Here is a 15,529-nt window from a genome sequence, read left to right as displayed (position 1 = left end):
CTGGACTACTGAAAGCATCAGTTCTGAGGATTCCCTCTCTTGCCTTAAGAAATTATGTGACCCATCACATCTAAAAGGAGATAATCAGAAATATATGCTGCTTTAAAAGCAGGTTTTGCCCACCTGATGCCCTCCTCAGTTGCTATTGCACTGCAGCTCCCATCAACCCTAGGTCCCTAGCCAGTACTGAATGGTACTGATAGTTGCGGTCCAGTCCAGCAACATCTAGAGGACACCAGGTGGATGAAAGCTGCTTTAAACCTTCCAGCGAGTAATCGTGATACAACTTTGTTGTGGTGGTAGAAAACTTGATTTATATCTCTTAGCATGATTTTTTAAAAATCGAGTGAGGCATAATGTATATGCCCCTTATTTGAGCATCTTGGTGAAGGATTTTATTAGAGCTGATCTGATTTCTCATAGCAGACAAAGCTAGAAGTATTTGGAGTTGTTTTTTTTTTGTTTTTTTTACTATGGAAGTGTCATTTGGCTAATTTGTCATCAAACTGAGACAGAAAACTTATTACTGTGTAGAAGACTAAATTCTTTTTGATAATAAAAGGCCCAAGACCTGTGATTAATAGAATTCCTGCTTGAAGGAAAGGGGACTGCCATCTATAATGTTCCAAGGATTAAGTTAGAGGTTGTTGACTGTCATTAGGTTGATATTTGGATTTCTGAGTGACATGGATGCCATCCCTTCTGGCTGGCCACTTTCCCCCTGTATTAGGCCTCTCCCTCAGAGAAGAAGTGCACACATGAATACACACAATTGCTTTTACAAGGGATCTGGGTAAAAGTTGGATCCAGTAGAACTAATCTAGTCCTTGAAAATCTCAAGAGTATCACTGTTCCAGTTTCCTCCTTCAGCTCTGTACTTTTTCCGGGGGTGGGGGGAGGTAACCATCCACATAACCACAGAACATAAAGAGGCTTCATAGGAGGGTTGCTATGTTGGTGAACTGAATTAATGTAGAACGGTGATAATATACTTGAATTTTCCAATTGAAATCTAGAAAAATTATTTCTGGTATAAATAGTCTAGTAAATTTAAGGAAACCTAATTTCTACCTAGAAGCTTTATACTACTACTGAATATGGATAAAACTAGACTAATGCACTGCAAAGTTTTATGCACTGGGGTTTTAACAATATATTTTTATCTGCTCACTTTTCAGACAGAATAAATCACATTAATGAAAACAACATAATTAGCAAACAGGATAAAATAAGGGAATGCAATAACAACTGTATTAATCTGGTAATGCTATTGTAGAATTGTTGCTACTTGTGCAACCATGCTTTTTTTAACTGTCCATGTTTAATTCAGATTTCCTCATACAGCAGAAAACCTGTTAAGTACCGGTAAAAATATGGTGCACATTAGAAGTCATGGATGTGGTGGAAGCTTATTAGCATTTTTATTTATTTTTGAGTGAGTGGTTTGTCACGCCCATTTGCTCCTCGCCTGATCACAACCTTGCATAGCCCAAACAACGTCAGTTAGCCTTTTTTCAATTCCTGCGTGTTGCACTCTCAACATTTACTTTGGAGAGGCTAGTCTCTCAAGATAGCAACACATGTGAGGGGTTACCTTGGAGACAATCACTGTATACATATACATATCACTGTGGCACATATACATTGGAACTTTTTTAAAAAACGGCACAGGTCTTGTGTAAGACCACTTTATCCGAATTTCCGTATTGTTAAATTTCAGTGTTTTAATAATCTAAGGAAGTCTGGCTTGTTTTAAGGCCACGGAAGCAAAGCGACCATTGCCAAGGATGAATCTCAACGGACGGACGCTCACTCTAATAGGGAGCAAGGTTATCTACCTTCCACGCTTGTAAATACAACCAGATAGCGCATCTGAAGCCCTTTTAGCACTTTAAGGGTCAGTGTAAATGTTAATTATGAAAGCTCTCCCTTGCGTGCCGCCGCCCTGCCATTGGGTAAGATCCCTTTCCCTTTGCCACCTTCCTTGCTTGGGGTGGGTGCGTGGAACTAGCCGGGATTTGTTCTTCAGCCAGAAGTCTTGGACCGCATTCGAGAGGATGCTGGGAGTTGTAGTACTGTATTAACGAGGCTGTGTATTACACCGCCCCGTTTTCCCCGGCGTGATGCATGCCGGGAACTGTAGTGCAGCCCAGACTCCCGCCTCGCGTGCCGCTTTTTTCCTCCCCATCGAAGTTTCCCAGCATGCTTCTCTCGGCCGCTCCCGCTGATTGGCTGGCGGCGGCTGGCGGCGCATGCGCAATTCTGAGACCCGGGGCCGGAGCTGCGTTCTCGAGCTTTTTGGAACCGCTAAATCCAGAGTGGAAACCGGGAGGAAGCGCTGGCGGCGGCGGCGACTCGTTAAGAAGAGAGTGGCGGCGAAGCAGCAAAAGGGAAAAAGGAAAAGCGAGCAGAGCAGCCTCGTGGGTGCCGTGCGGTGAGTTTGGTAGGACGCGTCATACCTCTGGGCCGTGACGTCAGAGCACTAGGAGTGACGACAACTGAGTGATGTGGTCGTGTGGAGAGCAGGGAGGGCCGCGGTAGCGCCCTTGCCCCGGGGGAGCATTCGTAGTGGGGTCGGCAAGTTGAGGCTGTGGGAACGAGAGGAGTCCCGGACGGAGGCTGGGACTGGGTGGAAAGGTAGGCAAACTGTATGGGGAGCGGGGCTGGGACTGAGTGGCAGGAGGAGGAGGCCTGTAGGTTTCCATAAGGCCTTCTTTCCCCGCCCCTCAAAGTTGCAAAGGTAAACACTCAGAATACATAAAAGGAAACTTGCGGCAGCAGCCATGGGCTGGTAAAAGCAGTAAAACCCACGCCGGGTATTTGGGGTGTTTGACTGAGTGGCAAAGAAACGGGGCTGAGGTCAGTAGACTGCTGAGCTGTATGCATGGATGAGGGAGAAACAGTAGTGCTGTTTTCTTGAGGGCTTGGTGTGGGAGGTGAACAGGGAAAAATTTGGAGCCAAGCAGGGAGCATCTGGGGCCTGAGTTCCCAACTCATGTAATAAGGAGATGTTAGGGCTGAGGGAATGAAAATTATAGGTGGTGTTGAGCTAAGGGGAGGAGGGGTCCCATGAGTTGCTCATGTCCTAAGGCAGTTGTAGTGGGAGCAGGGAAGGGCTGGCCCAAGACAGTTTGGCACCTGAGACAAACCACAAAATGACACAAAGCAGCCCACAAGAGAAGAAGAGGTGTGTGAAGATCTGCATCAGGAGCAAGCGGGGGTCAGAGTGGGAAGGAATAAAGTGCTACATCGGGAACAAGGGTGGGAGGAGACCAGCAGTGCCTCCTCTTCACCAAGAGGCCACTGTAGAGGCAACATTGGGGAGGGGGGCAGCAATGCATTCCTTGGGGACTGGATCTGCTGTCCCTGTGGACCCTGCCGCCTGAGGTGGCTGCCTCGCCTCATGGGTGGGCTGGCCCTGGAGTGGGGCTTGGCTGATAAGACAGAGAGGTAAGTCACTTGGTGGGGTTCATGAGAGAACATCTGAGGGCATTTTATTTTCTTGTAAGGGACTGGCAATGTTTTCTGGGACTGTGTGGAAATGTGCCACATTTATTTTTTTGGCATAGGAGAGGGGCATAATGGGAATGGGCTAGGAGTTTGAGTTCCCTCAATTGATAGGGTTCACATATGAGCTTTTAACAGGCCTCTCTTACCTTGTTTCTGATGGGGATGGGTGTGGCCAGGGCAGGAAGATTAATCATGGGTGTTTTTAAACCTATGAGAGCAAAACACTCCACTATGCTGAGAGAAAGCAACCATTCAAATTGTCCCAAGCTGTAATGAATGATATATGCTTTCAATGACTGCACCAGCAGCTAGCCTTTCTCCTGAATGTGGTGTTTTATTACCTAGTAATGACTTTTAATTTCCATTGAAATTGCCAGTCATCCTCTGAACTTAATGCTAAACAGAGGGCCACATTTTTCTTTTACTAGACGCTGTTGGAAGTGGCTTGGAAGGTGACTTACAATGAAGAGCCAAGATGGGGAAAGCAAAGCTGTCCTTCTACCTGCCAGCCCTTCCAAAATGAGTAGTGTGCTGGGGTTGGAAGACTTAGCTGAGGCTCCCATAGTGACTACAGAAAGCTGTGAATGTCCACACCAGCCTGAGATGTGCAGCTTGAACTCTTTGGTTGACGGAAATGTTGAAAACCCAGTGAGTGAGGAGCAGAGTAAGAAAGAGGGTATGTGTTATCATGAGGCCTGTTGCCCTTTCAAACGTTAATTTTTATATCCCTTTACATTTTTCTTCAGCACTAGGCTGCAAGTGGCTTTTAAACATTTATTTCCTTTGTCTTTGCACCACCACCGATAAAAGGGACTGTTGTTTATATTGCATACTTTCTTAAATCTCACAATGCCCATCTTTTCATAGATTGAGAACTCTAAAGCCAAAACACACCTGAGGCCATACCATGCTCTCTTCCAGGAAGCGTTGGTGTCATCTCTTCCCCTCCTCCCCCGTGCTGTAATTCTGATGTACCACCTTTATTCCCAGCACCTTATTTACTAAACGCGGGTGGTGCTGTGGGTTAAACCACAGAGCCTATGGCTTGCTGATCAGAAGGTCAGCAGTTTGAATCCCCGCGACAGGGTGAGCACCCGTTGCTCGGTCCCAGCTCCTCCCCCCCCCCCCAGCAGTTCGAAAGCACGTCAAAGTACTAGTAGATAAATAGGTACTGCTCTGGCGGGAAGGTAAACGCCATTTCCATGCGCTGCTCTGGTTCGCCAGAAGCGGCTTTGTCATGCTGGCCACATGACCCGGAAGCTGTACGCCAGCTCCCTCGGCCAGTAACGCGAGATGAGCGCCACAACCCCAGAGTCGGACACGACTGGATCTATTGGTCAGGGGTCCCTTTACCTTTTTAGTGTCTACATGGCTAAGAAGTGCAATTTTTTTTTGACTTGCATATATTTTCAGTGCAATATATGCAGTGGTTTAAATAAAGTGCTTATTTGTTAACTGCTTGAACCTTACCCAGGAAGTTAGTTTTTACTGTATGTCAATTTTCTGTTATCAGTTTCCAAGCCTTATTTTACAGAAAAAACAGCTAGTTTCATCTGTGCTGTTGGTAAAATGTCTAGCACATTACGAGCAGAATATTTTGAAATATTGAAAGTATGTATGCTATTCTAGTAGACTCTATAAATTTTGCACAACAATCTGAAACACAATAACATTTGATTTGATTTAGTTAGTAAAATCCTTCTCTCCAGTTTGCACATGTTCACACATTTAACATGCTACCACCTGGCTTGTAACATTTTTCGTATTAATGTTGAGTAGTGTTGTTCACTTCTTCCTTTTGCAGCACTTTTGGTGGATGAGGCTGTATCCCAACCCCACCAACCGGTTACCTGTGATGTCTCTGAAGAGCTAAGCAGACAACTGGAGGACATTCTGAACACATATTGCCTGGATACAAACCAGGAAGGACCAGGAGATGACAACGGGCAGAGTGAACCCGTAGAAATGGATGAGGCAGAAAAGTGCCGGAGTGAGTCCCCAAGGAATGGCGAGCAGGAGCAGAGTTGCCCTGAGATGAATGGAGAGAAAGAGGGACCCAGAGGGACCAGTGATGAAGGTGGCGAGCGTGACCAGAAACGTGCCCAAGAAAAAAAGAAAGCTAAGGGGCTTGGTAGGTGGTTCCTTCCTGATAGTGCTCTTCTCTGCTGTCCCATCCTCAGTTTATGTCCTAATCCTAAACGCAGTTGCCCGTGCTAAAGAGTAATCACTATTGCAATCTCTTCATGGGCCTCTGGTCTCTTTGCCTGCTGTGCTCTGATGTTAGAATAGTCATGCCAGGGCTATTGTGGCTGGTATTGACTGAACTTCTTTCTGTCACAGACGTTCTGGCCTGCCTAAGTTCAGATTGTAGAGTGCTTAAGGAGAGAATTGCAGAGATTTTTCACATGATGACTGAAAAAAACATAATGTGAGCTGGCTGATCTCTGGAAAACGCCTTTTGTTAAAGAACAATGAGATACATAAGGCAGGCAGGAAAGTGTATAGCAGAGACCAATCCACATCCTCCCCCCACCCCCGATCTACAACCTTATTGGGAACTGGTAGTAATTTCCACAGTCTATAGGTTTCTAGTTCCCTAGATTCTTTTGGTCTCAAACTCCTACTCTCCACCCCCTAGTTCTTTGCATTGTGATCTGAATATGTCTCTACATTATCCTTTGTGTTCCAGGCAAGGAGATCACGTTGTTAATGCAGACCCTCAACACTCTCAGCACATCTGAGGAGAAACTGACAGCCCTCTGCAAGAAGTATGCTGAACTGGTCAGTGTCTGGCAAAGTGAGAGGGAGGGATGCTTGAGTGGGGTATCGGTGCAGGAGGCAACAGGAGAGGGCTTCTTCTGAAAGTGAGAGCTTATCTCTCAGGAAACCAGATGCCAGGGGCAGGGTGTGCATGCTTTGCTTCGAATCTTGTATGGTTTGTTGTGGGTCATAACAGGTTCAGAACAAGTGGCACTCCACCCAAGTCGTCTGCTAAAGCCAAGACATATGCTTTTATAGTTTGGTGCAACTGTAGGTTAAACGTTGGGGACGTGTGTGCCATATCCAAATCCCACTTAACTGCCTGGCCCTTCATAAGGGGGAAACTTTGTTTTCAAGGGACTTGGGAGTTTTTCATAGGGACCATAGATAAAGTAGCTTTGCCTGTGATGAGGAATGCAAAACACCCAGGCAGCAGAGCGCTCCCTCCTTTTGTCCTTGGAGACTCTTTCAGAAACCTTTATGGCCAAGCAGAAGTGCTCAACAGGCTTCTAGCAGTGCTTTGCCTCTTGGGAACCCAAAACTAAACCACAGGCAGCAGTGTGCTTATTGCCAAGTTGCTGCCAGTGCTGGCAGGATGGGTGGGGGAGGAGTTGTAGAGCAGACCTTCCCAAACCACTGGTAAAGGAGGCTTTACCAAAAGATTTACCAGTTAAAGAGTTAAGAGAGCTGCCTTAGACCTGTGAAATACCTAAAACACTTTAGGCACAAGTGGTTCCAGATTGTTCACTGACCATGAGTACTTTTGCTAATGGCTTCCAGTGGCAGTTATCTCTTACCCCTGATAGTAATAGGGGGTTATTGTTCAGGTTCATCTCTGCCCCAGTGTGTTCACCAAACCCACAGTGTCAGGTGTAATGCATCTCAATCCACTGATTTATACAATCTCACCTGACCTTCCTTGGAGTTTCATAGTCTTTGCAATGTCCAATCTATGGCAAAATATCTGCAATGCCATGCTTCCTACTCAATATCCTTGTTAAACTGTGGTGTCCAGAACTGGACACAGTGCTCAAAGGTAGGGTCAGACCAAGGCAGAATAAAGTGGTACTATTAACTTTCCTTGATCTGGACACTCCTTTTACTGCTATGTGGATACCATTACTCATCATGCCTGTCCTGGTCTGTTTCTCTTTGTCCTGCCAGCTGGAAGAGCACAGAAACTCTCAGAAGCAAATGAAAATCATTCAGAAGAAGCAGACCCAGTTGGTGCAGGAGAAGGATCATCTACGGAGCGAGCACAGCAAGGCCATCTTGGCCCGCAGCAAGCTGGAGAGCCTGTGCCGGGAGCTCCAGAGGCACAACCGCACCCTCAAGGCAAGTGAGGCCCAACCTGTGGGTAGCCTCTCCCCCACCCCCATCAAAGCCCTGGGTGCTGTACCAGTGTCATGTGCAGGCCTCTGGACCAGAGACCTGTGTGACGCTGCTGCACCTTTGGGGTCAAAAGAAAGCGCGAGCCAAGCAGCGTAGTTCAGCCTAAGAAGATTGCCCTCTTGGCTGATTTTAAATTATTATAGTGGAGCTCCCAGTCTGTGACTTTGTAGACAAATTGGTTGGGGGGGGCAGGATGGGGGAAGAAGGAAGAAGATAACAGCTTCTGAACTGGATTTCAGCAGGTGTTTTCCTATAAGGGATTATAAATAAATGCTTTTCTCCAGCGAGCCAGCCCATTTTTAGCTAAGCATTGCTTACTGTGACTTGCAGCCATTTCCTTTCCCATTGCGGCCACTGAACAGAAGTCCTTTAAAAGGGGGGTGCCAGGTATCCCCACCCGGAGAACCTTCTGCCCACAGGAGTCCTCATTCTCCCCCTGAGCTGCGGCCCTTCTTCTGCCCCCTGACTTTCACATGTTCTTTCCAACCCATCTCTCTAGGAAGAAGGTGTCCAAAGAGCCCGGGAGGAAGAAGAGAAGCGTAAGGAGGTGACATCCCACTTCCAGGTGACCCTCAACGATATCCAGCTGCAGATGGAGCAGCACAATGAGCGCAACTCCAAGCTGCGCCAGGAGAATATGGAGCTGGCCGAGAGACTGAAAAAACTCATCGAGCAGTATGAGTTGCGAGAGGAGGTGCGCAGCCCACAGTGAGCGGTGGGGTGTGCATTGTGACTGGGAGGGGGGTTTGAGGGACTGCAGGAAAGTTGGGGAGGTAGGGAGAAGGAGAAGTATCCCCAAATCTCTGCAACCTTAGTCTTATGATAAGAATTTACTTCTACACCACCTGTTTGTTACCCAAGTGAGGGAACAGCTTTAAAAAAAACCACACAGAACCAAGGGAATTACAGCAAGCTTCAGCAGATCCAGTTAGGGACCCAGAGTTTATTAGACACTATTGCAAATGTCCCACTTTATCACTGTTTCCTTAGCAACCAGGCCTTTGACAGGGTTGTTGACATTCCTGTCCCTATCTGTTCCTTGGAACCTTTCAAGGAGGTGCCGGAATTCATTCTAGTGCTAACTCAAAACAGACACGGCAAAACACCCTGAGTGACCGTTTGTGCCACTTTCAGGGTCAAATAGGAAAGGAATGCAGCTACTAGGAGTCATAAAATGCAGGCACACAGGAATCATTCATGGATGCATTCTAGCCAAAGGTTAAATGCAATTATTGAAACATTTCTAAAATAAAAAATATGCATTTGGGGTCTCTGATTTTTACATCAGTCTCATAAGTGTGCTGGCTGGGGCTGATGGGACTTGTAATCCAAAGCATCTGGAGGCACCAGGTTTGGGAAGGCTGGAATAGAGAATGTTGAGCTAGGTGGCCCAAGGGTCTGACTTTGTATTAGACAGCTTCCTGTGCTCGTAGTAGCCAGTGGCCTGTTGGCAACTGAAGAAACACCATTTTGATCCCTGAGTCTGCACACTGGCTTTAAACTGACCTGTCCTATGCAGTCCCCCAAATTAAAATGCTTTCACTTAAAAAAAAAACACCCCAAAAACATTGCAGCTTTTTTTCTGGTATGCCAGAGGCAACCTCCCCATGAGCGATTGCTTTCCTTCGGCTAATGTGACTTGGGAAAATAAAAGTGATATTTGTGTCTTGATATTGTGCCTGTGACTTTCGGCTCATGCATTTGCCAGAAGTGGCTGCCGCTGCTGCTGACTGACAGCCTGTTTTGTCTTTCCATATGCAGCACATCGACAAGGTCTTTAAACACAAGGACCTGCAGCAGCAGCTGGTGGATGCCAAGCTCCAGCAGGCCCAGGAGATGCTGAAGGAGGCTGAGGACAGGCATCAGCGAGAGAAAGACTTTGTGAGTCTTGCTCAAATGGTCCAAGGAGAAGCCCCAGTCAGGCTCCCGCAGCTGAGCATCTCTTAGGAGGAGAGCTGTGTCAAAGCTAGGGAGTCCTTTCCCCTCCTCCTGGATTCTTTGATATTCCTCAAAGCTGCATCAGGCCCTGCTTGCCTCTTAATTGATCCTCTAAACATGGAGTGGAGGGAAGTTCCAGGCTGCAGGGTGCTGTTCTCCTGCAGTGGTGGTGGTGGTGGTGGTGGTAGGGGGTTAATTTCTCTTATTGTCTTCCCCCTGTTCCTTCTCTCTTGCACAGCTATTGAAGGAAGCCGTGGAGTCCCAGAGGATGTGCGAGTTGATGAAGCAACAGGAAACGCATCTCAAGGAGCAGGTGTGTGCATGGGTGGCACTCTTCTCTCCCTCCCCCCTTGCAGTAGTTCACATTTTCTATACAAAATCCACTTTCTTCGAATGGGGAAACAATTTTCCTTCTTGCAACCTTCTGGCAGGATCAGTTGGTCACGACAGGGGTATGGCTAAAGGAACAGTTGCTTCCTCCAAACCTAAATTGGGTTGGAATGTTATTAGGCACTTAAGATGGTTTTGTCTGAGTTCCCAGCTGAGTCCTGAGTAGCTCCCTCTTCCCACCCAACCTCTGCACTTGCACTGTTTTCAGTAAATGGTGCTTGAAGAATGTGTGCATATGTGTGTGTGTGTGTGCGTGTGTGTGTGTGTGAGAGAGAGAGAGAGAGAGAGAGAGAGAGAGCGTGAGCGCACACTTCCCTTTCTCTTACTCGGCCCTAATCTAAAGAAAGAGTTGTAGATGCTAACTCTTCTCCTTCCCTTCTCCTTTTTTCCAGCTGGCCCTCTACACAGCAAAGTTTGAAGAGTTTCAGAACACACTATCCAAAAGCAGTGAAGTGTTCACAACCTTCAAGCAAGAAATGGAGAAGGTGCTGTATGTTTGTGCTGCCTTCATGTGCTGTGGGAGGGGAGGCTCTGCGTCTTAAATTGTCACTCCTGTTGAACAACACTTAAATTCTGAAGCACATAAGCCCATCCCTTTGAGCTGCTGCCTTGGGAGGGGAAGACAATCCCTGAACTGTTTCTCTGCTGGCATCTCAGGACTGACTGACTTACACTGTTTTTTCCTTCCTTGCTGCAACCCCATAGATGACAAAGAAGATTAAGAAGCTGGAGAAAGAGACCACAATGTACAGGTCCCGCTGGGAAAGCAGCAACAAGGCCCTTTTGGAAATGGCAGAAGAGGTAATGTCACCCCTGCCTTACCCACCTTGGCTTCTCTAGGGGAAACAAGAGTTTCAGGGTCAAATGCATAGCCAGACAGGCTCTAGAAATTCCTATGAGGGATTGAAACTGTGCCTACCCCTTCAAAACTTTGAAACCCTCAAGGATCTAAATAATGTTCAAGAAATCAGATTTTCTGGAAGATTATGTTCATTTCCCCCCTGACTCTGCATTCAGGAGAGAATAATAAATATTGGCAGATCCAGTACAAGATGCTGGTGCCTCTGTAGTTTTAGAGATGAGCTTGGAAATGCTGAGCAACCTTTTGCTGAAGTCTCAACCTGTAGGTGGCCTGCGCGTAGTTTTTCAGTCCTTGGAAGCATCCTCCTCCCTATGTGCCACTCTTTGGGGGTAAAAAGGGGGGCATTTTGGTGAAATCACAAATCCTCTCCAGCAGAAGAAACCTCTCTTGCTCTCTCACTTCCTTAGTTTTGCTCCTGGCATTCCGTGCTCTTGGGTCAGGATTCCTTTCAACAAGCCTTTGAGTTTTTGTTCTTGCTCTTTGCCTGGCGCTCAGTCCTGGCTTTGCAGTTGGGCGCTGGCCAGTTGACAGAAAGACAACCCAGGAATGGTGCCCTTGTTTTTGTTCTTCATTGCTGGCTGGGACTAGAAGCTCCAGGCCAACCTCAATGCCACAATGAGTTGGAGTGGAGTGGAAAGAAGCAGGGATATGCACTTCCCTGTCCTTGTACTTGGAAGTTTCTTCTTCCAGAGCACACATTGCACTACTTGCTGTGGGGCTTCTACACCAGGCAGTTGTGAGGATGCCAGTGGTACAAGGAGCTGAGGGTTACTTAGTCTCTGGTCTAGAGCTGGCCTGTAAGCTGGTTAAGGACATTTCCCATGCTTAAGAACAAGCAATTTTCCAAACGTCTTAGCAGTTGTATTTAAGCAACTTATTTTTGTCGCCTTTTCACAATCTCTTCTCTACCTTGGCAAGCAGGCAGAAGCTGGCTCTGAAATTGATTTTGTTGCCCCTTGCAGAAAACTCTCCGGGACAAAGAACTGGAAGGGCTCCAAGTGAAAATCCAGCGCCTGGAGAAGCTCTGCCGGGCCCTGCAGACAGAGCGCAACGACCTGAACAAGAAAGTGCAGGACCTGTGTGCCCTTGTGCCCCCCGCTGCCAGCACGGACCTCCAAGGACCACCCAAAAACCCATCCCAAGGCAGCTCAGAGGAGCTGGCACCTCAGGGCACCACTGTGGAGGAATGCCTTGCCCTGGCACAGGCAGTGTGCTGCACAGGACCAGCCGAGAGGTTTGGGGAGCCAAGCATGGGAGGAGCCCCTGCTCGGGAAAAGATGGATGAAGCTGCTGTCTCTCTTGAGTAAAGATGGAGGAAGGGGGAGAGGCGGGCATACCTCTCCAGAGACTGGGCCCCAGGCCTGGGGTGACAAAGCTCAGTCCCCCACCCCCCCAGGCATTTAAGGTGTTCCAGTTTAAGCTTGAAGGCATTTTTCTTTTCTTTTTTGCTTTATAAAAATTATCTCACAATATATTACACGATATGATGTGCAGGGCAACTCCCACTTTTTATATATAGGCCTAGGAACTAGATTGAGCCACATCCATATGTGTCGTGTGAACATCTCTTAAGTGTGTGGCAGTTTCACCAAAATACCTTCTGAAGTATGGGCGTGGGAGAATCTTGCCAACCATAACCCTATTCCCCTCCCCCAAACTCAGTTCAGCTGCTACATCTCACTGTGGGTGCTATGCCATGAATGCAAATTTAGGAGGTTGGCATCAGGTTTTGTTTCTTTTTCTCATATATTGACCAGACTCAGAGGCTTAAAACCAGAACAGGAGACTCAGGAGTTTGCTTTCTAGTCGGTTATTTTTAGCATGTAGATTCCCCTAAGAAAGCAGAGAATAAAGTAGATGTGACTTTGCTTCACGGGGACAAGAGATTGAGAGCCCTGTTGGTTTGAGGAGAGGGTGGGTGGGGAGCATCCTCTCTGGGACTTTGCTACTTCCAGAATCTATGTTTCAACAGCCTTACGACTTCACCGTTGCCTCTATGCTTATACACGCACAAGTGTATGTATTAAAGATTTAATCCAAAGGTTTTCCTTCCTTAAGTGTTTTGCACATGATGAGCACCCGTGCGCATGGTTGCGTGTGGGGAATGCTCTGGGGGTGGGGGTGGGGCGGGCAGGGGGAGTGAATCCCCCGCATGTGTTATATACTCCTCTTTGGGATACTTTGGTACTAAACATCCTTCACAGTCCCAGAGGCTCAGGGAGACAAACCCTAACCTCCCAGGCAGCAAAGCCCAATAACTAGAAACAAACAACACACATCAGGAGCTGCCTGGAGATTGTCCTCCGTGACCGGACTCCCGTTTCCTTATAACAGCACTTTTCCTTGGGCCACCTTCTCTACAGAGCTCCATGTCAGTAAAAAAGAGGTTTCCTATTTAGTCCTCAGTGCTGCCATGGCTTGTTTAAACGCATAGAGGCTTTTTCTGTTTGTGATTTCTATTTCTGCTGCTTCTTGGGTTTAAAACCCAACTACAGACTTCTTTGTGTTTTAGTAGCTGCCTTCTTTGCTTTTAAAACTCTGTGTCCCTCCTCGCTGGGGCCATTATTAGCCTTTATTGTAATTCCTGTCTTGATGAGCTGCCTATTCCTCAGTTGTGTTGAGTGTTGGTGTTTGGGAACAGCTGTGGGCAGGCACCATTCAGGCCCCGCCCTATATACTTCAAACACTCTGTTAAAGGAAGCTGGGCTTTAGGAAACAGGATTAGCAATGCATTTTGTATGATCTGACTTCTCACTCAGGTTGGCAGATTTCTTGCAGAGCTGTTTTGCTTCCTTGTTTTTCTTACTGGAGGTAGTGATTTCATCAAAGCTTTGGGTGACATCCAGCATTGCACCAGCAGATATGGCAGGACTTCACCTTCGTCACAACCCCTCTCCCCACGCAGGCCCAATCTGCTCTGGAGGGTCCCTCAACCCTTGAGCAATTTCAAGGGTGCATGGGGGGCTGGGGTGGGGGTGGGGAGAGCAAGTCCATGCTATGGGTTGCCTTCCATCCTCTTCTCGTACTTTGCAGGGCTTGGCCAAAAGCTGGTGAATGTTAATGGGAGATAGAACTTTACTCTTGGAGCAGGACAGAACTGAACACCAGGATCTTTCAATAAAACCTTCCAATTTTTTTTAATGCAGTGGTACAGGCAATATCTAGATCTGTTATATATATCTTTGTATCCAATACAAATGAACATAAACTTGACTGCATGTCTCTGCTCCTTTTTTCTCCGCTACCATCATGGATATTGAGGCAGGCTATTGAGCTTGGCACACAGCACCAATTTCCAGATTCCATCCCAATTCGCTAAAAAGGGTATTTTGGTCCTTTTCAAGGGGGTTGGAACAGTTTTTGCATCACTTTCATGTGTACTGTAAGTGGTGAAAATGGATCTGGGAAATATTTTCCCTTGCTTAGCTTCAAAATCATTTTTTGGTTAGGATTCAGAAATAAAACCAATGTAGTGCTTTAGAGGGAATGCTAGACTTCTTAAGCATCAACACCAAACTTTCAGGTCCCAGTTCAAGAAGACAACTCATTTGTTTTTTTTATTGGTCTAGAACAGGCATGTCCAACAGGTAGATCGTGATCTACCGGTAGATCACTGGACGTCTATGGTAGATCACCAGTAGATCAGTGGCTCCCCCCAAAGAAGCTAAAAAACTTTGGCTTCCCTAAAAAATCTCAACATCTTTGCCCTGCACCCCTAAAATGACCTGAACCACCAAAAACAGGGCTTTCCTTCCTAAAAAAAAAAGCTCAACGTTGCTTTCCTCTTCCCTAAAGAAGCTCAACAACTTTTACATGAACCCCCCAAACAGGGCTTTCCTTCCTAAAAATAAAGCTCAACAACTTTGACCTGAACCCCCCAAAAGGGGGTAGATCACTGCCAGTTTTTAACTTTGTAAATAGATCACAGTCTCTTGGAAGTTGGCCACCCCTGGTCTAGAATACTGAAGACTGAAGTTACAAGGGGTCTTACTAATTTGTATTATAATTTTAAGTGGAACTCTAGCTACATTTTTTAAAAATATATACTTTATTTAAACTTCCATCATAGTAAAATTGATATTAACAATAATAATTACATATAGTGACATAACATAACAGTAACATAATAGCATTTCTTCCAGCTGCATTTTTAAAAAGGAAACCATGGAGCTGTGAGGGACCTCAAAGACCATCCAGTGTACTGTTACATCAGCCTTATAGAGGTGTGGGCCATCCAGCTTCTGTTTAAAAACCTCTTAACCAAAAAGAGTGCCCACCGTTTCCAGGATTGAATATCTTGTGCTGTTAGCACGACAAGTTCTCAATGCTTTATTGAAACCATGTAATTTTGAATGAACTGGTGTGGATCCCACTGTAGAACGTGGGGTAACATGACACCCTTCTGATTCTTGACCATTGGCCAGGACCGATTTTGAGTCTGGTCCAACAAAATCTGGAACATGGATGTAGCAGGCACCCCTATCTCTAGTCATATAACTCTGCCATGAGGCATCCTAGCCCCCATTCAGGCTTTTTGGGGAGGAGGGGGGACAGGGTGCTTTCAAGCATTGTACTCCTTCAGCAACACTTGTGATAAAGGAATTGTAGCTGTGTACCCTGCCCCAAAGCTTTAGGCTATGAATATGACCATAGCTGTCAACCTTCCCTTTTTTTGCA

The 15,529-nt window shown here is 46.6% G+C and overlaps 1 protein-coding gene across 2 annotated transcripts; it reads left to right on the top strand.

The window, feature by feature from the left end:
• Positions 1-2,238: 2,238 nt before the first annotated feature.
• TXLNA (taxilin alpha) lies at positions 2,239-14,065 on the top strand. 2 transcript variants are annotated; one of them, XM_033157521.1, is made up of 11 exons: positions 2,239-2,434; positions 3,939-4,186; positions 5,315-5,641; positions 6,200-6,291; positions 7,435-7,605; positions 8,162-8,356; positions 9,424-9,543; positions 9,839-9,913; positions 10,383-10,475; positions 10,696-10,791; positions 11,815-14,065. In XM_033157521.1, exons 2-11 carry the CDS (start codon positions 3,973-3,975, stop codon positions 12,157-12,159), a joined length of 1,728 nt encoding a protein of 575 aa, XP_033013412.1. In that variant the 5' UTR covers positions 2,239-2,434; positions 3,939-3,972; the 3' UTR covers positions 12,160-14,065. The 2 variants fall into 2 exon arrangements, with proteins under 2 accessions (XP_033013412.1, XP_033013413.1); XM_033157522.1 differs by lacking the exon at positions 2,239-2,434 and adding an exon at positions 2,600-2,637.
• The last annotated feature ends 1,464 nt before the right edge of the window (positions 14,066-15,529 follow it).

Source organism: Lacerta agilis, chromosome 8 (assembly GCF_009819535.1).
Source record: "Lacerta agilis isolate rLacAgi1 chromosome 8, rLacAgi1.pri, whole genome shotgun sequence".
NCBI classification, from domain to species: Eukaryota; Metazoa; Chordata; class Lepidosauria; order Squamata; family Lacertidae; genus Lacerta; species Lacerta agilis.
Note: the sequence above shows the minus strand (reverse complement) of the source record. Positions and strands in the feature narration are given on the sequence as shown.

Coding starts and splice junctions, on each gene's coding strand:
- TXLNA (XM_033157521.1), top strand. CDS start 3,973: ATGAAGAGCCAAGATGGGGAAAGCAAAGCTGTCCTTCTACCTGCCAGC. Junction 4,187..5,314: donor GGAGCAGAGTAAGAAAGAGG/GTATGTGTTATC, acceptor TTCCTTTTGCAG/CACTTTTGGTGGATGAGGCT. Junction 9,914..10,382: donor AAACGCATCTCAAGGAGCAG/GTGTGTGCATGG, acceptor CCTTTTTTCCAG/CTGGCCCTCTACACAGCAAA.